Source organism: Puma concolor, chromosome B1 (genome assembly GCF_028749965.1).
Source record: "Puma concolor isolate L17-30 chromosome B1, mPumCon1.1.hap2, whole genome shotgun sequence".
Lineage (NCBI taxonomy): Eukaryota > Metazoa > Chordata > Mammalia > Carnivora > Felidae > Puma > Puma concolor.
In genome coordinates, this window is record NC_141670.1 from 60,801,731 (window position 1) to 60,825,930 (window position 24,200).

The 24,200-nt window shown below is 36.1% G+C and overlaps 1 protein-coding gene and 1 pseudogene across 1 annotated transcript in view; one reads left to right on the forward strand and one right to left on the reverse strand.

Moving 5' to 3' along the window:
• LOC147581664 (putative ATP-dependent RNA helicase DDX60) overlaps positions 1 to 19,510 on the forward strand; it is a 60,240-nt pseudogene extending 40,730 nt beyond the window's left edge.
• Positions 19,057 to 24,200, reverse strand: part of ANXA10 (annexin A10) — a 100,081-nt gene continuing 94,937 nt past the window's right edge. Inside the window, exons 11-12 of the mRNA XM_025922230.2 lie at positions 22,009 to 22,131; positions 19,057 to 19,564 (exon numbers count right to left, since the gene is read on the reverse strand). Of these exons, the coding sequence (XP_025778015.1) occupies positions 19,496 to 19,564; positions 22,009 to 22,131 (192 nt within the window). The 3' untranslated portion in view covers positions 19,057 to 19,495. The remainder of the gene's footprint in view (positions 19,565 to 22,008; positions 22,132 to 24,200) is intronic.

Below are 24,200 nucleotides of genomic sequence, written 5' to 3' on the forward strand. Positions count from 1 at the left end.
TTCAAATCTGGATAACTTTGAAAATATAAGAAAAGGAATTTTGGCATATTTATTTACTTATTTAGTTATTAAATTTATTTATCTATTTTGAGAGAGAGAGAGAGAGAATCCCAGGCAGGCTTTGCACTGTCAGTGCAAAGCCTGATGCAGGGCTCAACCTCATGAACCATGAGATCATGAGCTGAGCCAAACCCAGGTGGACACCCAACCAACTGAGCCACCAAGGCACCCCTGGCATATTTTTGAAGGGCCATTAGTATCTTATACTTTCTTGAGGACTATGGGGGACAGCAAAGAAGGTATTTCCTATGTCTTTGAGGGAAGGATAGAATAAATGAAAATGAAGATAACACAAACATAAGGAAAATTCTGTAATCTATGCCAGTAAAGTAAAGGTATTGGAAGTAGGAGATATACTTAGTGCCCCAAAATGAAAAGATGGAGAGAAGGAGAGAGTACTAAGAGGAAAATGGAAAGGGGGCAGATTTCCTTTCCCTTATCTCCAGAAGCAGGGAGAAAAAAAATGAAACAGTAAGGTCTGCTTTGGTTTATTCGTATTTCTGGATAGATTATTATTTTGGAATGTAGAGGCTTATGAAGGGTAAAAGAAAATGGTCAGTTTATTCAATCATGGAATAAGAAATCAGCTAGTAATGAGTCAACTTCATGGAAAAGAACTTAATTGTTCCCAGGCAATTGCCTACATTTGGGAGTTAGAGGGGTAGGTATAATTATTTTTCCTATTTGCCTCTGGGATGATTTCTGTGGCAGGCAAAATAATCCCCCTCCCTTAAAAAAAAGTCTGGATGCTAATCTTGGGAACCTATGAATATGTTATGTTATGTAACAAAGGGGGAACTGACATTGTACATTGAACTAAATTTTCTAATTTGTTGACTTTGAGATGAGGAAATTATCCTGGATTTTCTGGATTGATCCAATGTAATCACAAGGGTCCTTATAAATGAAAGACAGGGGCAAAGGAATCAGAGTCAAAGAGACATAGTACAAGAAAGATTTAACTGATCATTGCTGGCTTTGAAGGTGGAAAAGGGCCATGAGCCAAGGACTATGCTGCAGCCTAATGGGGCTGGAAAAGGCAAGGAAATAGATCCTCCCCTCTGGTCTCCAGAAGGAACCGACACAGCTCTGACTACACTTTGGTTTTAAGCCAATGAGATTCATTTTAGACTTCTGACTTCCAGAACTTCCATAACAAATTTAGATTGTGTTAAGCCAAAAGTTTGAGGTAATTTGTTATATCAGCATTAGGAGGCTAATACAACTTTTAAGAAAAGGGACATGTGAATAAAAAAACAGTAGACAAATAATAGGTCATATTTTTTTAGGTTTCTTTTAATGGAGATAAAATTCATATAACATACAATTAATCATTTTAAAGTATATAATCCTGTGGCATTTGGTATGGCAAAATGTGTGATCATCACCTTTATCTAATTAAAACAAATACAACCAAATGATGGTTGTTTTTTTCTTTTTCTTTTTTAAAGTTTTTATTTTAATGCCACTTGGTTAACAGGATCAGATGATTGTAACTATTAAAAATTGCAGAGTTTCGGGGCGCCTGGGTGGCGCAGTCGGTTAAGCGTCCGACTTCAGCCGGGTCACGATCTCGCGGTCTGTGAGTTTGAGCCCCACGTCGGGCTCTGGGCTGATGGCTCGGAGCCTGGAGCCTGTTTCCGATTCTGTGTCTCCCTCTCTCTCTGCCCCTCCCCTGTTCATGCTCTGTCTCTCTCTGTACCAAAAATAAATAAACGTTGAAAAAAAAAATGTTTAAAAAAAAAAATTGCAGAGTTTCTTACTAATAAATCCAAGTCACGCATTTAATTTTGGGAGCTTAAGGGTAAACATCAAACACTAGTGTTTTGCCTCTAAAGTTGGGATTGATTGAATACTTAATGTGGGGGTGATATGGATGAAGCTGAATTAGCATGATTTTCATTCTCATTTAAATATGTTATATAAAGCATAGTCCCGAGTGAAACTTCAATTATCTGTCCCCCAAATAAAACAACAATGCTCCCTTCTTGTAGATTCTATCTTCTATGTTACCATATGACAGGAAAATACTAGAATGTATCTTCTTAGCAGTCAGCTGGGTCTGAAAAAGAAAGACAAAGAGAAAGGGACAGACTGACAGAGGAAGACGCAGAGAAGTGTATATAGGAAAGGCAGAGATACATAAAGAAAGAGAGAGAAACAAAGACATAGAGACAGATAGTCAGGGAGAGAGAAGTAGGGAGAGATAAAAAAAAATGAGACACAAACACAGAAAGACAGAGAGAGATGGACAGAAATAGAAATAGAGACAACATGGACAAAAAGGACAGACAATCATAGAGAGAGATTAACAGAGAAAGACAGACTAAGAGAATGTGACTGGAAAAAAGAGAGAGCAGTATAGACAAAGTAGAGGGGTAAAGAGGCACAGCTATGACAAAAAGTGGAGAGAACAACAGAAGATAAGCAGTAGGTCATTCAAAGAGAAACAACGAAACACACAGAGCTAAGTGTGTTATATAGTACAAGAAAGCAGTCAGAGAAGAAGATGGAAGGAAGGCCCGCAGGGAGGCTGGGAGGGGGAAGACAGAGAAAAACTTGAGTCACATGACAGTAGCTCCTTCTCTCAAACTCACACCGAGGTGGGGCGGTAGGAGTGAGTTTGACAAGATCTAGAAACGTTCCTCTATTGCTTTTGCCTCCTGGCGACTGGCAGGAATTTCTTCCCTTCTGTTGGAATATGAGAGTTAACATAAGAAAGTGGCAATGATGTCAATTTTAACTCTATTATGAGAAATTTTGTAGTTTCTGTAGCTTGAGAGGAATTAGCTGACAATGAAACATACTTTAAAGGACAGATGGATGGCATTGGTTCTTGACCTGGGATTCTCAGATCCATTAGTGTCCAGTGAAGCTTTGTAAATGGTGTTTATCTAATTTCTGAGGGGATAGACATGGAATTACCCAACCAGACCAACTGATGACTACAAATAATAACGCCACTAACACATGCCAGGATGTTTAGCGTAGGAAAAAAAAAGCCTTCCTGGAGATAGAATTCTTAAATTTTCACCTTAAATATTTTCCTTTTTTTAAAAAAGTCAGTAATTTCCCTAATACTAGTGATATAAACAAGTATGACTTGTTTTACAATAACTTGTGTTTAAAAGAAGAATTGTTTTAAATTAATTTATTTGATTTTCTAATTGACCTCTTATTCAACTTTTCAGGTAAAAGATGTAAAAACTCCGAACTGGGCTCTCGCCTGCTCCCTGGCCCGGAGAGTAGAACTGCTGTTTCTCCGTTTGCTCTCCTGTCCAGTACAACTGATCAAGATTTCTTCCCTATGAATGTGGTAAGTGATGTATGTGAAATTTTCTTTTATCCCATGTATTCTTTTAAAAGAAACAATTTTTACATGATTGTAATACTAGCTGTGTCCAGTGAAACAAAGCCACTTTACTCTTATTCCATAATAGCAGTACTTTGCACGGAACTAGAAAAAAAATTTTTTTCTAAAACAACTTGAGTAGTTTTAGTATCACAATAATTGATATAGGTAAGGAAAAGGGTGTTAGTTTCTCAATTAATCATTATGTATGAATTGTGTCTTGCTGTGAATTACTATACCATAAGCCTTTGCCACTCCAGGTGCAAACCAAAGACCAACATCAGTATCATCTGCTAGATATGATGAAATCTTGGGAGCCATCTCAGAACTATTGAGTTCAAAATGCACAAACATTTGAGAAACCCTGCTATAAGTCATTTGAGGGCAGTTTGTGTTTGGTTACTTGTATGATCCCTCTACCTACAAGTGGTGTATGATACAGAATAAGAACTCAGTAAATATATATCAAACACTTTATGTATGTATGTATGTATGTATGTTATTTAAATCCAAGTTAGTTAACATATATGTACATATATATATACATATATACACATACATATATTATATACATATAATATATGTATGTGTATATATGTGTATATATGTGTATGTGTATAATATATATATTATATATATATAATATATGTATGTGTATATATGTATGTAATGTATTACAATATATGTAATAATGATTTCAGGAATAGAATTTCGTGATTCATCACTTACATACAACACCCAGTGCTCATCCCAACAAATGTCTTCCTTAATGTCCATCACCCATTTAGCCCATTCCTCCGCAACACCCTGCCAGCAACCTTCAGTTTGCTCTCTGTATTTAAGAGTCTCTTATGGTTTGTCTCCCTTTCTGTTTTTATCATATTTTTGCTTCCCTTCTCTGATGTTCATTTGTTTCGTTTCTTAAATTCCACGTATGAGAGAAATCATATGAAATCTATCTTTGGCTGACTTATTTTGCTTAGCATAGTACACTCTAGTTCCATCCACGTAGTTGCAAATGGCAAGATTTCATTTTTTTTTTTTTTTTTTGATCACCGGGTAATATTCCATTGTATGTGTATATACCACATCTTTATCCATTCATCAGTCGGTGGGCATTTGTGCTCTTTCATACTTTGACTATTATTGATAGTGCTGCTATAAATATTGGGGTCTGTGTGCCCCTAAAAATCAGCATTTTTGTATCTTTTGTATAAATACCTAGTAGTGCAATTGCTGGGTCCTTAGGTAGTTCTATTTTCAATTTTTTGAGGAACCTCCATACTGTTTTCCAGAGTGCCTGCACCAGCTTGCATTCCCACCAACAGTGCAAAACAGAGCCTCTTTCTCCATATCCTTGCCAACATCTGTTGCCCCAGTTGTTAATTTTTGCCATTCTGACAGGTGTAAGGTGGTATCTCATTGTGGTTTTGATTTGTATTTCCCTGATGATGAGTGATGTTGAGACTTTTTACATGTGTTGGTTGGCCACGTGGATGTCTTCTTTGGAGAAGTGTCTATTCATGTCTTTTGCCCATTTCTTCACTGGATTATTTGTTTTTTGGGTGTTGACTTTGATAAGTTCTTTAGAGATTTTGGATACTAACCCTTTATCTGATATGTCGTTTGCAAATATCTTCTCCCATTCTGTCTGTTGCCTTTTAGTTTTGCTGATGGTTTCCTTCACTGTGCAGAAGCTTTTTTACTTTGATGAGGTCCCAATAGTTCATTTTTGCTTTTGTTTCCCTTGCCTCCAGAGACATGTTGAGTAAGAAGTTGCTGCGGCCAAGATCAAAGAGGTTTTGGTCTGCTTTCTCCTCGAGGATTTTGATGGATTCCTGACTTACATTTAGGTATTTCATCCATCTTGAGTTTATTTTTGTGTATGGTGTAAGAAAGTGGTCCAGGTTCATTCTTCTGCATGTCTTGTCCAGTTTTCCCAGCACCACTTGCTGAAGACACTGTGTTTATTCCATTGGGTATTCTTTCCTGCTTTGTCAAAGATCAGTTGGCCATATTTTTGTGGATCCATTTCTGGGTGCTCTGTTCTGTTCCATTGATCTGAGTGTCTGTTTTTGTGCCAGTACCTTACTGTCTTGATGATTACAGCTTTGTAATAAAGTTTGAAGTCTGGGATTGTGATGCCTCCTGCTTTGGTTTTCTTTTTCAAGGTTGCTTTGGCTATTTGGGGTCTTTTCTGGTTCCATACAAACTTAGGATTATTTGTTCTAGCTCTGTGAAGAATGCTGGTGTTATTTTGATAGGGATTGCATCGAATATGTAGATTGATTTGGGTAGTATCGACATTTTAACAATATTTGTTCTTCCTATCCAGAAGCATGAAATCTTTCTCCATTTTTTGGTGTCTTCTTCAATTTCTTTCATAAGCTTTCTATGGTTTTCAGTGTATAGATTTTTCAACTCTTTGGTTAAATTCATTCCTAGGTATTTTATGTATTTTGTGCAATTGTAAATGGGATCAATTCCTTGATTTCTCTTTCTGTCGCTTCCTTGTTGGTGTTTAGGAATGCAACCGATTTCTGTGCATTGATTTTATATCCTGAAACTTTGCTGAATTCAAAAATCAATTTAGCAGTTTCTTGGTGGAATCTTTCGGGTTTTCCATATAGAGTATCATGTCATCTGCGAAGAGTGAAAGTTTGACCTCCTCCTGGCCAATTTGGATGCCTTTTATTTCTTTGTGTTGTCTGATTGCAGAGGCTAAGATTTCCAATACTATGTTGAATAACAGTGGCGAGAGTGGACATCCCTGTTTTGTTCCTGACCTTAGGGGGAAAGATCTCAGTTTTTCCCCATTGAGGATGATATTAGCGTTGGGTCGTTCATATATGGCTTTTATTATCTCGAGGTATGCTCCTTCTATCCCTACTTTCTTGAAGGTTTTTATCAAGAAAGGATGCTGTATTTTGTCAAATGCTTTCTCTGCATCTATCGAGAGGATCATATGGTTCTTGTCCTTTCTTTTATTGATATGATGAATCACGTTAGTTGTTTTGCAGGTATTGAACCAGCCCTGCATCCCAGGTATAAATCCCACATGGTCATGGTGAATAATTTTTTTAATGTATTGTTGGGGCCAGTTGGCTAATATCTTGTTGAGGATTTTTGCATCCATGTTCATCAGGGAAATTGGTCTATAGTTTTCCTTTTTAGTAGGGTCTCTGTCTGGTTTTGGAATCAAGGTAATGTTGGCTTAACAGAAAGAGTTTGGAAGTTTTCCTTCCATTTCTACTTTTTGGAACAGCTTCAAGAGAATAGGTGTTCACTCTTCCTTAAATGTTTGGTAGAATTCACCTGGAAAGCCATCTGGCCCTGGACTCTTGTTTTTTTAGGAGTCTTTTGATTAATAAATCGATTTCCTTACTGGTTATGGGTCTGTTCAAATTTTCTGTTTCTTTCTGTTTCAGTTTTGGTAGTGTATATGTTTCTAGGAATTTGTCCATTTCTTCCACATTGCCCATTTTATTGGCATATAATTGCTCATAATATTCTCTTATTGTTTTTGTTTCTGCTGTGTTTGTTGTGATCTCTCCTCTTTCATTCTTGATTTTATTTATTTGGGTCCTTTCCTTTTTCTTTTTGATCAAACTGGCTAGTGGTTTATCAATTTTGTTAATTCTTTCAAAAAACCAGCTTCTGAATTCATTGATCTGTTCTACTGTTTTTTTTTTTTTTGGTTTTGATAGCATTAATTTCTCCTCTAATCTTTATTATTTCCTGTTTTCTGCTGGTTTTGGGTTTTATTTGCTGTTCTTTTTCCAGATCCTTAAGGCATAAGGTTAGGTTGTGTATGTGAGATCTTTCTTCCTTCTTTAGGAAGGCCTGGATTGCTATATACTTTCCTCTTATGACTGCCTTTGCTGTGTCCCAGAGGTTTGGAGTTGTGGTATTATCATTTTCATTGACTTCCACATATTTTTTAATTTCCTCTTTAACTGCTTGGTTAGCCCATTCATTCTTTAGTAGGATGTTCTTCAGTCTCCAAGTATTTGTAACCTTTCCAAATTTTTTCTTGTGGTTGATTTCGGGTTTCATAGCATTGTGGTCTGAAAATATGTCCGGTATGCTCTCAATCTTTTTGTACTTACTTAGGGCTGCTTTGTGTCCCAGTATATGGTCTATTCTGGAGAACAGTCCATGTGCACTGGAGAAGAATGCATATTCTGCTGCTTTAGGATGAAATGTTCTGAATATATCTGTTAAGTCCATCTGGTCCAGTGTGTCATTCAAAGCCATTGTTTCCTTGTTGATTTTTTGATTAGGTGATCTGTCCATTACTGTGAATGAGGTGTTGAAGTCTCTTACTATTATGGTGTTACTATTGATGAGTTTCTTTATGTTTGTGATTAATTAATTTATATATTTGGGTGCTCTCACATTTGGCACATAAATGTTTACAATTGTTAGGCTTCTTGGTGGATTGACCCCTTGGTTTTGATATAATGCCCTTCTGCATCTCTTGATAGTCTTTATTTTAAAGTCTAGATTGTCTGATATAAGTATGGCTACACCAGTTTTCTTTTGTTGACCATTAGCATGACAGATGGTTCTCCATCCCCTTATTTTCAATCTGAAGGTGTCTTTAGGTCTAAAGTGGGACTCTTGTAAACAGCATATACATGGATCTTGTTTTCTTATCCATTTTGTTATCCTGTGTCTTTTGATTGGAGCATTGAGTCCATTGATGATTTGAGTGAGTACTGAAAGATATGAATCTATTATTATGATGCTTGTAGAGTTGGAATTTCTGGTGGTGATCTCTGGTCCTTTCTAATCTTTGTTGCTTTTCTTATTTATTTATTTATTTATTTATTTATTTATTTATTTATATTTTCATCTTTTCTCCCCTCAGAGAGTCCCCCTTAACATTTCTTTCAGGGCTGGTTTAGTGGTCACAAACTCCTTTAATTTTTGTTTGTCTGAGAAACTTTTTATCTCTCCTTCCACTCTGAATGACAGCTCGCTGGATAAAGAATTCCTGGCTGCATATTTTTTTGATTCAGCACACTGAATATATCTTGCCTCTTCTTTCTGGCCTGCCAAATTTCTGTGGATAGGTCTGCTGCAAACCTGATCTGTCTTTCCTTGTAGGTTAGGGACTTTTTTTCCTTGCTGCTTTTATGATTCTCTCCTTGCCTAAACATTTTGTGAATTTGACTATGATATGCCTTGTTGATGGTCGGTTTTTGTTGGATCTAATGGGAGTCCTCTGTGCTTCCTGGATTTTGATGTCTGTGTCTTTCCCCAGGTTGGGAACGTTTTCCGCTATGATTTGCTCACATAACCCTTCTACCCCTATTTCTCTCTCTTCCTCTTCTCGGACCCCTATATTTGATGTTGTTCCTTTTTAATGAGTCACTGATTTCTCTAATTCTTAAATCATGCTCTTTTGCCTTAATCTCCTTCTCTTTTTCTGCTTCATTATTCTCTATAAGTTTGTCCTCTATATCGCTGATTCTCTGTTCTGCATCATCCATCTTTGCTGCCGCTACATCCATCTGTGATTACAGCTCAGTTATAACATTTTTAATTTCATTCTGGCTATTTTTTGCATCTTTTATCTCTGAAGAAAAGGATTCTAAAGTATTTTCAACTCCAGCTAGTATTCTTATTATTGTGATTCTAAATTCTGGTTCAGAGATCTTGCTTGTATCTGTGATGGTTCAATCTCTGGCTGTAGTTTCTTAGTGCTCCTTCTTTTGGGGTGAATTCCTTTGTTTTGTCATTTTGAAGGGAGAAAAGGAATTAATGAGGTAGAAAAATTAAAATTAAAAATTAAAATTAAAAAATATTAAAATTATACAATTAAACACACACACACCCACACACAAATAGAATAAATGATGCCAGATCCTAGGTATGTTTTGTTCTGGGTGTTGAAAGTGGTTTCACAGATTAGAGAAAAAAAAGGGGGGGAAGAAAAAAAAGGAAATCGTTTGAGAATTTGAAAAAATGAATACACTGAATTAGAGTAAAATGAGATGATCGAGGTAAAATAGAATTTGAAAAAATATATACAGAAGTAAAGAATATGGTAGAAAAAAACTGAGGAAAAATATTTTTATCAAAAATTAAAAATGAATTTTCTTTTTATATATTCAAGAAAAAGAAAAGAAATGAAAAAGAGAAAAAAGGAGAAAAAAGAAAAAAAAGGAAATCGTTTGAAAATTTGAAAAAGTGAATACACTGTAGTAGACTAAAATAAAATGGTGGAAGTCAAATAGAATTTGAAAAAAATTTACATAAAAGAAAAAATATAGTAAAAAAATTAAAGAAAAATATTTTTAATAGATATTGAAGGTAAAAATGAAGTTTTTCTCTTTTTGCATTCAAGAAAAAAAGAAATGAAAAAGAGAAAAAAAGAAAAGAAAGAAAAAGGAGATTGAAAATTTGAAAAGGTGAATACACTGAAGTAGACTAAAATAAAATGATGGAAGTAAAATAGATTTTGTATAAATTTACACAAAATTAAGAAATATAGTAATAAAAATTAAAGAAAAAAACATTTTTAATAAAAATTGAAAATGAAAATGTATTTTTTCTCTTTCTGTATTCAAGAAAAAGAAGTGTAAAAGAGAAAAAAAAGAAAGAAAATTGAATGATGGACCTGCTAACAGATTGAATTAGGACTGAAATTACTTCGTTTTTCTCTATAAGTCAGTCTATGTGGTGCTTTATAGTCCATAAACTAAGCCGGCAGTGAGACTTGTGTTCTTGAAGAATGAGGTTGGTCCAGTTGGGCGGGGCTCAGTGTAATGGCTCCGCTTTCCACTAGATGGCGCTGCTAGCCTACTTTGGTGGAGCGTTGTGGCGCTTGTAGGTGCGTATGTGCATGCGCGGGAGTGGTAAAAATGGTGTCACCCAGCTATCCAGTCTGTTCTCCTGGATCAGCAATCGCACACCCATCCTCTGTCTTCAGCTTTTGTCAACTCCCTGCTTTTTCACTGTCTGTGACCAGGCCCCAGGCAGTACCTCTCTCCCGAGATTGGCTGAGATGCGGCTGCTTTCCCCAGCCTCTTCTGAAGGACTGAGGCTTTGACCGGTTCTGCCCTTCTGCGGGAGGGTCTCAGTGAGCAATGGCTGAATGTCAGCTCCACCCAGGAACGCTTGTGGGACCCTGCTGCTGCCGGTGCCCCGAGACTGCGGCCAGGTGCCAGCCCGCCCCAGAAAAAGTTCGCGAGATAGTGTAGCAGCAGCTTTTCAGGGATTGTGGAAAATCACAACACGCATCTGGCAGGCTTCACTCTTAACAACCTTGTTTCAGCACCAGCGAATGTGACCACCCTCTGGGGTCTGGTGGGACCGGGTGGCTTCAACAGTCTCTACCAAATGTCCTTCCAGCAGTGGAACCGCTTTTCTCCGCTTTTCACTCTAATCCTGGGGATTCGCCCTTCCCACCAGAGCACTGCCAGGTATGGAGCTGTGGAGTTGCAGACTGCGCTCCCTTTGTTTACAGTCTCAATAGAATTTAAACCCTCTCCTTTCTCCTTTCTCCTTTCTCCCTTTTTAGTTTAGTCTCTGCAGCTGTTTCCAATTTTCCACTTTCTCTCCAGCTCCTCTTGGGGAGGGGTGCTTTTCGCGTATTCTCCACCCCACCCCAGTCTGTCTCCTCTCTCCACTCACAAAAGCACCTTCCTTCCTGCGCCTCTCGCTCCCCAAGTTCACTTCTTCGCGCCGGGTACCTGCTGAATTCTGTGGTTCAGTTTGTGCAAATTGTTGTGTTAATTCTCCAGTCAGTTTTTTAGGTGTGTAGGATGGTTTAGTGTTGGTCTGGCTGTATTTCATGGACACGAGACACACAAAAATCTTCCATGCTGTTCTGCCATCTTGGCTCCTCCCCATAATTTTCATTAAAAAAAAAAAATTATAACCATTCTAGGGGGTGTGAAGTGATACCTATCTTATTGTGGTTTTGATTTGCATTTCCCTAATAACTTATGATGTTGAGCATCTTTTCATGTTATGGCACAATATGTATATTCTCTTTGGAGAAATGTCTATTGGAGACCTTTATCCAAGTTTAATTGTGTTGTACTTCTTTTTGTTCTTGATTTGTAGATATTCTTTATATATTTTAGATATAAACCCTTTCAAAATATATGATTTGCAAATATTTTCTCCTATAAGTCATTTCCTTTATTTGATAATGTTCTTTGGTACGCAAAAGTTTTTAATTTTTTTAAGTTTATTTATTTTGAGAGAGAGAGAGAGAGCACACAGGTAGGGGAGGGGCAGAGAGAGAGGGGGGAGAGAGACAGAATCCCAAGCAGGCTTTGAACTGCTAGTGCAGAGACCAATATGAGGCTTGAACCCACAAACCGTGAGATCATGACCTGAGCCGAAGTCAAGAGCTGGATGCTTAACCAAGTGAGCCACACAGGTGCCCTAAAAGTTTTTTCTGATGGAGTCCAATCTATTTTTCCTTTTGTTTTCATGCTTTTGGTGTTATAGCTAAGAATCCATTTGCAAATCAAAGTTAATGAAGAATTATCCCTGTGTTTTCTTATAAAAATGTTAAGATTTAGCTGTTGAATCCATTTGAATAAATTTTGATATATATCATTGATACATTTAAAAATAAATTTTGGTATATGTTGTGACATAAGGGTCCAATTCATTCATTAACATATGGATATACAGTTTCCCAGCATCATTCTTTGAATTCTGTTTTCATTCAATAGTCTTGGCACCTTCTCAAAGTCCAGTTGGCCATAGATGTATGGGTTTATTTCTGAACTCTCATTTCTGTTCTATTATTCTATACGTCTGTGCTTGTGCTGGTACTGCACTTTTTTGATTACTATTTCGATTAGCTTTTAAAACAGGGAAATGTTTCTTCCAACTTTGCTGTTTGTATTCAGTATTGTTTTGGGTATTCAAAGTCCTTTGCTGTTCCATATTAATTCAGGGATTGCTTTTCCACTTTTACAAAAAGGGATAAGGGAATTCTGATAGGGATTCCAATGAATCTATAGATCACTTTATATAGCATTGTCATCAGTATTAATTCTTCCAATCCATAAACAAATGTGTACTTCCATTTTTTAGTTCTTCTTTAATTTCTTTCAGCAATGTTGTAGTTTTCAGCGTGCAAGTCTTTAACCTTGAATAAATTTATTCTTAGGTATTTTATTATTTTGGATGCTATTGTAATTGGATATTTTTAAGTACCTTGCTTGTGTATAAAAACACAACTGATTTTTGAATGTTGATATTAAACTCTATAACTCTAAAATTTATTGGCTCTAATACTTATTTTGTGGATTCTTCAGGAATTTATCTTTCTTTAATGTTTTTAATTTATTTTTGAGGGAGAGATTGAGAGAGAGAGAGAGAGAGAGAGAGAGAAGTAGAGAGAGAGGGATACACAGAATCCGAAGCAGGCTCCAGGTTCTGAGCTGCCAGCACAGAGCCTGATGTGGGGCTCGAACTCATTAAATGTGAGATCATGACCTGAGCTGAAGTTGGATAGTTAATGGACAGAGCCACCTAAATGCCCCGTCAGGAATTTCTATATATGGGATCATGTCATCTGTGAATAGAGTTTTGCTTTCTCCTTTCCGATGTAGATGCCTTCTTTGTTATTTTTCTTACGTAATTGCTCTGACTAGTCCTTCCAGTAAAATGTTGAATAGCAATGGTGAAAGCAGACATCCTTGTTCTGTTGATGACTTTAGGAAAAACATTTTGGTCTTTTATCATAATGTTAGCTGTGTTTACCATAAATGTGCTTTATCATGTTGAGGAAGTTATCTTGTCTTCCTAGTTTGCCAAGTATTTTTATTGTGAAAAAGACTTTTTTTGAATGCTCATACTGCATTAATTGAAGTGATCATATTTCTTTTTACTTCACTCTCTTAATATAGTATATTACACGATTGGTTTTCTTATGTTGACTCACTCATACATTCCTGGGGTAAATCCCACTGAGTCATAGTGTATAATATTTTAAAAATGCTGCTGAACTCAGTTTGCTGGTATTTTGTATCTATATTTGGATTTTTGTATCTATATTCATAAGGGATATTGGTGTGTAGTTTTCTTTTCTTGTGATGTCTTAGTCTGATTTTAGTATCAGGCAATACAGTACTCATAGAATGTAAGTTAGGAAATGTTTCTACCTCTTCTGTTTTCTGGAAAAGTTGAAAAAGATAGGTTCTAATTCTTCTTTAAATATTTAGTAGAATTACAGGGCTCCTGGGTGGCTCAATCAGTTAGGCATTCAATTCTTGATTTCCATTCAGGTCATGATCTCATGGTTGGTGAGATCGATTCCCACATTGGGCTCTGTGCTGACAGCAATGGAGCCTGCATGGGATTCCCTCTCTCCCTCTCTCACTGCCCCCTGCCCCATTTGTGCGCTCTCTCTCTCTTTCTCTGTCTCTCAAAACAAAAACTTGAAAAAAAAAAAAGCTTAGTAAATGTTTAGTAGGATTAACCAGTGAAGCCAGCTAGGCTGGACTTTTCTTTGTTGAGAGGTTTTTGATAACTGATTCAATTTCTTTACTTATTACAGATGTTGTTTGATTTTCTATTTCTTTTGAGTTGGTTTTGATGATTTATGTATTACTAGGAATTTGACCATTTAACCTAGATTATATAAATTTTTTTGGTGTGCAATTAGTTGTTCATAGTACTTCTGTATAATCCTTTGTATTTCTGTAGCATCACTAATATCCTCACATTCATTCCTGATTTTATTTATTTGCATCTTCTTTCTTATTTTCTCTGTCAACCTAGCTAAATGTTTGTCAATTTTGTTGATCTTTTCTGGATCCAACTTTTGTTTTATTGCTCTTTCTGTTATTTTTCTATTATCTATTTTATTTATCCTCACACTGATCTTCTGTCTTTCCTTCTGTTAGCTTAGGTTTTAGATTGTTCTTTTCTTTCTACTTCTTTAGGGTATAAAATTAGGTTGTTGATCTGCGATCTTTAATCTTTTTCAATGAAAACGGTATTAACTGGTATAAATTTCCTTTGAGGACTGCTTTCTCTGTGTCCCATAAGTTTTGGTATGTTGTGCTTTTACTGTCATTTATTTCTAAGCATTTTCTGATTTTTCTGTGATTATTTTTCTCTGACTCATTGTGTGTGCTGTTTAATTTCCATATATTTGTTAATTTCCATATATTTGTTTAATCTCCATATATTTGTTAATTGTTAATTTGTTTAATTTCCATATATTTGTTAATGATTTTTAACTTCACTCTGTTAAAAATGAAGATACTTTCTATGACTGAAAAGATACTTTCTATGACTTCAGTATTTTTCAGTATATTGAAACTTGTTTTGTAGACCAGCATATGGTCTCTTCTGGATAATGTTTGATATGTACGTGAGAAGAATGTATGTTCTGCTGTTGTTGGGTATAGTCTTCTAAATATGTTCATTAGGTCTAATTGGAGTATGGTGTTAAGTTAGTTATTTCCTTATTGATCTTCTGTCCAGAAGTTCTATCTATTATTGGAAGTAGGGTATTGAATCATCAACTACTATTTTAGAACTGTCAGTTCTGTGCCCTTCCATTTTGTTAGTGTTCATTTCATACATTTGAGGGCTCTTTTGTTTGGGGTTTACATATTTTTAATTGTTATATCTTTTAGATGAATTAAACCTTTTCTGAGTATATAATGTCTTTTTTATTTCTTGTAACAGTTTTTGAGTTAAAGTGTATGTTGCCTCATATTAGTAAAAGCTACTCAGCTCTCTCTCTCTCTCTTTTTTTTTTTTTTTGCTATTTGTATGGAATATCTTTTTCTATCGTTTCACTTTTAACATCTTTGGGTCTTTGGATCTAAAGGGAGTCTCTTACAGACAGTATATAGTTAAATCATGGTTTTTTTTTTTTTTTTAATCCATTCTGCCAATCTTTATTTTTTGATCCACTTACATTTAATCCATTTTACATTTAAAATAATTACTGATAATGAAGAACTTACTTTTCTCATTTTGGTACTTGTTTTTAAAAATTTTTTTTTGTTAATGTTTATTCATTTTTGAGACAGAGAGGGACAGAGCATGAGTGGGGGGGGGGGCAAAGAGAGAGGGAGACAGAATCCAAAGCAGTGTCCAGGCTCTGAGCTGTCAGCACAGAGCCGGATGGGGGTCTCTAACTCATGGACCACGAGATCATGACCTGAGCCAAAGCCGGACACTTAACTGACGGAGCCACCCAGGTGCCCCGGTACTTGTTTTTTATAAGTGTTATGCCTTTGTGTTATTTGTTTCTTAAGGATAGTTTCTAGTAATTTTATCCATTAATGAGTATATTTTAATGTTTTTTTTCATGTTTTTTGAGAACTGTATGTTTTGGATACTATGACGTGGTAATTCTAGAATTTTTTTTTTCTTCTTAAGTGTTTGTTTTTGTTTCCATCTGTTCACAGTAGCTGTAGCTTTGTTTAGTGACTTTCCTAAACACTTTTTATAATGTCTCTATTCTTCATCATGTGTGGTCTCTGAAGTCTTTGTTTCTTTAGTCACTGTTTTGACAGAGATTTCTTTGAACACAAGAATGGACAAGAAAGAGTGAAGAGGAGGAGGAGGTGGAGGAGAAGGAGGAGAAGGAGGAATTAAGAAAAAAATTTCTCCCATATTTTGTAGATTGGCTGTATGCTGAGATATGCCTTTCAACACTTAGACCATTTAGAACTCTGTATTGCCCTTCACTTTCTGCTTGGACTAATCCTTGAGACCAATAAGTTGACAGCTTAGAGTTTTCTCAAGTCTTTTCAGTGTGTGTCCTGCCTCAGGCATGTGCATGACTTTATAAATCCCCATATATAGGGGGAATATATAGATTTCCCATATTTTCTTCACAGGCTTTCATCACTCAGTTGTACTGCCTCAATTGTAATCTTTTGCCCTAGGCAGCTGCAAGTGGTTCATTTGTCTTAACGATTTTTCCTCCCCGAGTGAGGTCTGGTTTGGACAAAACAAAGACAAGTGCCTCACCTTGGTCCTTTAGTGAGCTCCCAGACAGAGTTACATATATTCTGTGTTAATAAGCCAGATATGCTCCGCAGAGGTCCACAGTGGCTGGTGTCTTCACAACTGCCATTGAGTTGGGAGGAAGATGGGAAAAGAAGAAATAAAAATGTCACAAAGCTTTCCTACCTCGTGTGACTGTTTTCTTGATTCAGAGTTAATTACTATTTTCCAGAGTTCTGACAAAGTTAATCCTGACAGCTTTTGCATGATTTTTTTTGATGCTTCTTTGGAGGGATGGGCCCTTAGAGCAGCCTACTCTGCTGTTATCAGTGTCATCACATATTTGGCATTGTTTTTAACATACGTGAAATATTTAACTTTGATAATAATAGTATGCTACTAAATCAGAACACTCATTTTATTTTTTTAGCAAATGATTAGCCTCTTTACATGTTTGATCTATTTGGGCCTAAACCAAGCATAGTAAAATACTGAATGCAAAGGACACAAATACCTTTCTGCAGTCTTTCCATATCTGGTTTTATTTTTTTCTGGAATAGCCAGTGATTCAGGTAATTTACTATTTCCTTTACTGTAGATGGGTAACACACGAAAAGCAAATTTATTCCTTTAAATGTTTGTCTTTTTTTCCCCTATAAGTTAAACATGGGAGATGTTTTTAATTTAACCAGAGATTTTTCACTTGTTACTTAGTCCATCAGGTAAACCTTTGTGCATTAGAAGATGATATAAACAGCTAAACATCATTAAGCACAAATAACAATGATGATAATTTAAACAATTTCTTTGATAGGACTTCATTAAGTGAATTATGTGATGATGAAGATGACAATGTCATCTTGGCATGTAAACAACTAAGTGAAGCAATCAAGACAAAAAAGACATTAGCAATGTTAATCTTTACCTAAGTACTGGGATGCTGGAAAATAGATGGTCAAGAAATTTTACCACCATTTTGAGTTTCAGAAAATGGCTTTCTAATAGAACCATTCTTCCTCATCCCACTTAGCTAAGACTTACAGATGACCTCCTGTTTACCTATAACAATCCTACACCCACCCACCCATCAAATTCCTTTCCTTGCCTCATAAATGGTTAACTGAACTGTTTTCCTCTACTGACCAATCTGGACAAGATACATACTAACTTGACTTGACTAAACTTTACTCAGGTTTCTGCCTTCCCACAGGTCCCTGACTTTAATCCGCCCTTTGTCTCCTGCTGAAAATTTACTGGAAGCATTCACTGTTCCAAATCAACTGTCTAATCTCAGATCAATGACGGGCAATGTTACCAAAGACATTCCCAGCCACACCACAAATGAATTGTCCAGCCACACCACAAATTCATCCCATCCCCCCATACCTGATTCTTTCTAGCCTTGTTTATTCACCCTTAGAAATTAAAAATCCTTTTTCTGGCTACCCTTGAGACTCCTGTAAATCTCGTGGTCAGAGCATTCTCTCTATTGCAGTCTCTTTCCCTACTGCAGCTCCTCTTTCCAATTATTGCACTAGTCCTTTTGATAAAATCCCTCCCTATCTAAGTCTAGATTTGTATTTGATTTGGCAACACAATGCTGTACTAGAGAAATAAAAGGTATTACCTAGCTGAAGTGTAAATTCCACAATTTATTGAGCTACTTACAGAAATATATCCTAGCAAGGAAAATTTGTATTTAAATATCTAAATTCTCAGTAAGAATTCTAACATTTTTCTTATTAAAAATTGTATGTGAAAAACATTTTATCTGGAAGAATAGCTATACTGAATGTCTCAAACAATTACTACCTTTGATGGAAATGTTAATGATATTTTTTAAAGATAAAAATCAAAGCCAATTTAAAATGATATAACGTCATACACCGTAGCAGTAAGTTTAAATCTTGAAAATGGTTTCAGAAGTCTAATTATTCTTAAATGTTTTATGTTGTGCCCAATTACTGTGTTCTAAACTTCCTATATCATTTTGCTTGTAAGAAAACAGGTTCTGAGAACATTTTTCATTTCTCCTGAGACTGGTAGAGACAGATATATAGGAACTGGGTTACAGGGTATTGCAAAAAAAAATTCCATGTGGAGTAAAGCACTCCTATCAATTTCACCAGTTCATCTAGATTTATTGCATGTGTCCTCATTCTCCTTGTTTGACTTCATTAACTGCAGCTTCCCGTGATCTTGGATTTGTGTTTTCTCTTGTGTATAACGGGAGCCCTCCGTTATGGACTCACCCATCTCTGTTTCTGCTTTTATTCTTGGCTAGATTGTGGCATCAATCTAGATTCTCTCCCAGATGTGATCTCAGTGAGCATTTCTCCTTTGCTGCTCCGAATTTACTGAGTTTTCAGACACATGAGAGGCCAGGCTTTACTGATGGTACAAAGCACATAACTTCCAAATGACTTTGGTGCAGATGTGAAGAAGGGATGATAAAAACAATGAGCAATGGCTTTTCTGACATTGCATGGGCAAATAATAGGTTTCTTAGGCACTAATACTAAAAAAATTAGCTAAACTGCCTTTACCAGAATGATTGTCAAATACACAGACACACACGTACTCACACACACATACAAGCATATACCCAATTTACATCCAAGTCTCTTACGTATCTAAGCCTGACAAACATCTATCGGGTTGCATTTTGCCGTTTCATATCTTCATTTTCTTTTACATAAAGGCAGCTTTAGTTGTTTACTCTGGGTTTATTGCATTTGTACAGAAGTCTTGAAAATTTCTCTGAGGGGGATGGCCACACACTGTGTTTTCTTTTCCCTAAGAATGCTAAAGGACAGTTGTAAGCAGACTCTTGCTCTAGGGAATTGAAAGTTCACATTTAAATAAAATATATTTCAACGAAAAAATTTTTTTATTATTCCATTATACACAATTTAATAAATCACTGATTTGGATAATAAGTACAAATCTAGCCTCCTATACTTTTATCAATAGATTCTTCTTTGGCTCAGAATGATTTTAAAGATAGCAGAGAAAATATGATTCTACAGTTTTGCTACAGTGCTTCTAACAATACAAATTTATCACAAACTCTATATTTTGACAAGTCTGTAGAGAGGAGTGTGCAGTCCTGCAAATCCATCTCTTGATTTAGTAATCTTCAGCATCACCAGCACAGATGGCAAGCAGAGCTTTCTCATAATGCCCGGAAGCAAAGTTCTGAAAACAAACAAACAAACAAACAACGTATTTGAAAGAAAATGTCTTAGTATTTCTAAAAAAGAAGCGTCATTCCTCTGAACTATAGTCAGAAAGATCCATGGGCCATTAGTGTTTCCAAAATTGTTGTCTTTTTTCATCTAAAGATTTAATATGTCCTGAGAACTATTCCCAGTGGAAGTTATCGAAAAATAATACCATGGTTATAGGCAATAGAACAGGGTTTCTATAAAGTTGATTTAACCCTGATGTGTATTTATAAAAAGAATAACTTACAGTAGAATTAAATCTCCTCAACTTTAGGAAGAGGTGTCCTAATATTATTGTTATAAATCAGTTTAGAGTCTTGGAGGGTAAACTGGCAATATGTTTCCAAAGACTTAAAAATGTTTATACTCATTAATGCAGTAATTCCATTTCAAGAAATATATTCTAAGGAAATAATGATCAATTATTGACGAACACAAAAATTTACATTCGAAAATATAGACAACTTTATGTATGATAGTGAAAAAGTAAAAAGCAATATTTAATAATGTGGGGTAGTTTATGTATTTTATAACTTATACAGTGGGATACCATAGTTCAATGAAAGTATTCCTTTATGTAGTAAAGCATATTAATGTTTACATATATTTTGAAAAAGACAGAACCTACAACATTTCATTACTGGTTATCTGTGGTAGAGAATAAGGCAATTTTTATCTTCTTTTTATGGTCTTCTATAGTTTCTAAGTGTTTCAAAACAATAATAGCAATAAATAAATGGAATCATAAAAACTAAGTTAAAAATCAACTATCATATTAACATTCTCTCACACAAAGTCATGTAATAATAATTCACTGCTTTAAGTGCATGTAGTAGTGTTACATTAATTATATGTAAATAACAGACTTTGAGGTGGCTGTGGCTAATTGCAGTAGTTTATTTGTTTAGAAAATGTATTAGGACAGGCAGTTCTCAAAGTTTAGGATATTGAAGGTAGGGGCAAGGAGAGTTTTATCAGAACCAAGGAATAAAATTCCTCTTAACTGTTGCATCAAGTCCTGCATTTGGAAACCAATTTGGCCACAAAAGGCCTAGAGGGCCATCTGGGTTTTTGTGGTCCTTTGGTCCTTGGGCTGTTATGTTGCTTCTGGATCACTCTTTTAATAAACTAAAAAGCTATTTTATGCAATTGAACATTTAAGTGTAAAACAATTTGTATAAGTAACAACATCTAGCTGTGTGCAAAGTAGAAGTGAAGATATATGCTCAGCGCCCTGTGCCTGGTTTAATGCTCTCCTGGTGCCATCCTCAAATTCTTTATAAGTTTTTGAAAGAGGAGTCAGATACTTGAATTGTAGATTAGGTGCCCCAAATTACCTATCTAGAGCCCTATATAGTCTAATAATTCTTTGCTAGGTTTTATCAAAATCCAGACTAAAGTTTAGACATATCAGAATGAAGAAAAGGACTTGTTCACTTCTGAATCATTGCTGCTTTGCCCCTTAAGGGGTAAAGAGATGGGTGTGTACACAAAGAATTTTATGTTACTATCCATGTTAAATTCCTCCAAATTACCAGTTTATGGGATTGGACTGTCCGCCCTGCCTTCTATAACAATATGGGAAGAGAGCTGAATTGACCTAAGAAACCTCTTCACAATTAGTGTGGTCTTTTTGTAAAATGTATTTTTCCTGATACTGATCATGCTTCAAAATTTTTTTCAACGTTTTTTTTTTTTTTTATTTATTTATTTTTGGGACAGAGAGAGACAGAGCATGAACGGGGGAGGGGCAGAGAGAGAGGGAGACACAGAATCGGAAACAGGCTCCAGGCTCTGAGCCATCAGCCCAGAACCCGACGCGGGGCTCGAACTCACGGACCGCGAGATCGTGACCTGGCTGAAGTCGGACGCTTAACCAACTGCGCCACCCAGGCGCCCCTAAAATTTAACTGATAAAGCACAATTACACAAGTAGGGATGAATATTTTACCTGACTCTATCAACAATTTTTGTTCAAAACACATCAAAGAGAAATAAATTCTGTTACTGAGGTAGAGGGATTTTCTCATTCAGCACCTGTCGGTGCACTAAAGGCTGTCTGATGTACAAAAGTAGATTATCTTTGTTAGAATAGTTAACTATTTATTTTATTATTATTTTTTTAATATTTATTTATTTTTTAGAGAGAAGTGCAAGTGGGGGGAGGGGCAGAAAGAGAGGGAGACAGAAGATCTAAAGCAGGCTCTGTGCTGATGGCAGAGAGCCCTACGTAGGGCTCGAACTCCGGAACCATGAGATCATGACCTGGGCTGAAATCAGACACTTAACCAACTGATCCACCCATGTGCCTTATTAAATTTTTAGATTCTAACATGAAGGTGTTTATATTAAAGCTCTTATTTCAGTTTCAAAAGGGACAAAATATGGATCAAAATAAATCATGTGTAGATTTACCTTAATGTCATGAAATAGGGATTTTCCGTATCTCTCTTTGTATCGTTTCCTGATGGTCATCAGGTCTATTTCACTTCTGGCAATTAGAATCCTGATTACGGTTTTATTATGGAAACCAAAGTCCTAAAAGATAGAGAAAAGGAGGGAAAAAATTAGAAAATGGTAAAAGTTAATCTGTCTAATATAGACTCATCCTCTTTTCTGTGACTATTTATTCCTCCTGTGAGCCTCGAACACTGGCATTGCGATCTGGGAAGTGCCCGAGTCATACTCCCAGTGTCCTCTGTGACTTCTCCCTCTCTCTTACTGTGTGTATACCGTGAAGCAGTCTACCTATTTGACTTCTTTCATTTGCTTTACTAATTTATTTTGTTGAAGTATACTATTGGTTCCAGATGTACATCATAGTGATTCAGTATTTTATACATTACAAGATGATTCCCCCAAATCTGATTTTTTACCATACAGTTTTTTGCCATATAGTTATTACAATATTACTGACTATATTCCCTATGCTGTGTGTTACATCACCATGATTTATTTATCTTATAACTGGAAGTTTGTGTCTCTTAATCCTCTTCAGCTATTTTGCCTATTCCCCCACCCCTCTCCTTCTGTGACCAAGTTTGTTTCCTGTACCTGTCTGTTTCTGTTTTGTTTATTCATTTGTCTTGTTTTTTAGATTCTACACATAAATGAAATAATATTGTATTTGTCTTTCTCTGTCTGACTTATTTAGCATAATACCCTCTAGGTCCACCCATGTTGTTGCAAATGGCAAGATTTCATTCTTTTTTATGGCTGAGTAATATTCCAGTGTGTGTGTGTGTGTGTGTGTGTGTGTGTGTGTGACACATTCTTTATTGATGGACACATAGGTTGTTTCTTGGCTATTGTACATAATATTACAATGAACATAGGGCTGCATATATCTCTTCAAATTGGTGTTTTTGTTTTCTTTTGAATAAATACTAAGAAATGGAATCGCTAGATTGTATAGTAGTTCTATTTTTAATTTTTTGAGGAAACTCCGTACTATTTTCCACATTGGCCGCACCAATATACATTCCTATATGTATATTCTCGTATGAGGATTCTCTTTTCTTTACATCCTTGCCAATCACTTGTTATTTTTTGTCTTTTGACAGGTGTGAGGTGATATCTCCTTGTGATTTTGATTTGCATTTCCCTAATGATTAGTAATACTGAGCATCTTTTCATGTGCCTGGTGGCCATCTGTGTGTTGCTTCCAGTGGGACTGCTGGAGCTGGTGTGTGGGTAAGAGGCCCAAGGCATGCTGGGTAGCTCTAGCAGGCTGGGTAGAGCACCTGCACCCTGTTCATGTCTCTGTTGTCAAGGTGGAGGGGGAATATGAAACCTGGTGCTCGTTCACACCTCTGACCCTGCAGAGAGTTCCAGCAGTTCCTTGCCTATTTGGTGACTACTTTAAGGTTAATGAATGAATTTCCTTTACTTATAGTCTAGTTGCCCTTCAAACTGCTGTTTCTTCACTGTGCCGAGGGCAGGTCAGTCTGTGCATGGGCCCCTCAGTGATTTCCCTTCCTACTAAGGTCTTTGTGTCAGGATTACTATGTTTCCAACTCTCCCATCTTTATGTTGTGAGAAACATTATCATTTGTTGTGCAGAAGCTGTTCAGCTTTCAGTTCTTCAAGAGGAACTGCTCTCTGTGTAGGTGGAGATTTGGTGTGTTGGTGGGAGGAGGTGAGTTCAGGGTCTTCTACATCACCATCTTGGGACCCCTTTCTATTTTGCTTCTTAAATGCCTTGTGATTTCTATTTCCATTGCCCCTCCCTTGATGCTGGCCCTTATCATTTCACCCTGATTCTGCAATAGTTCCTTTCTTTAACAGCCAACTTTTACACTGTCTCCCTCACACTGCATTATGAAATGCAAATCTGATCATGTACTCTTTCTAGGTAAAAATTCTTCTAGGCCAGGGAGGCAGGTGGGTTTTGAATTCTGCTAGATGAACATTGGTATGTCTGAGTAAGACAGCAATTGCATCTTTATTTTATAGTCTATTATTAAAAATCGTAAAAATAAAAATTCCAGATATTTGAAATATTTGCCGAATTTAACTCAAATACTGAAAAATACAAAAATCAACTTCTGTATACTAGCTCCAGAAGGAATATTGCTTGACAAACCAATTTCGATTTGTCTTTTCAA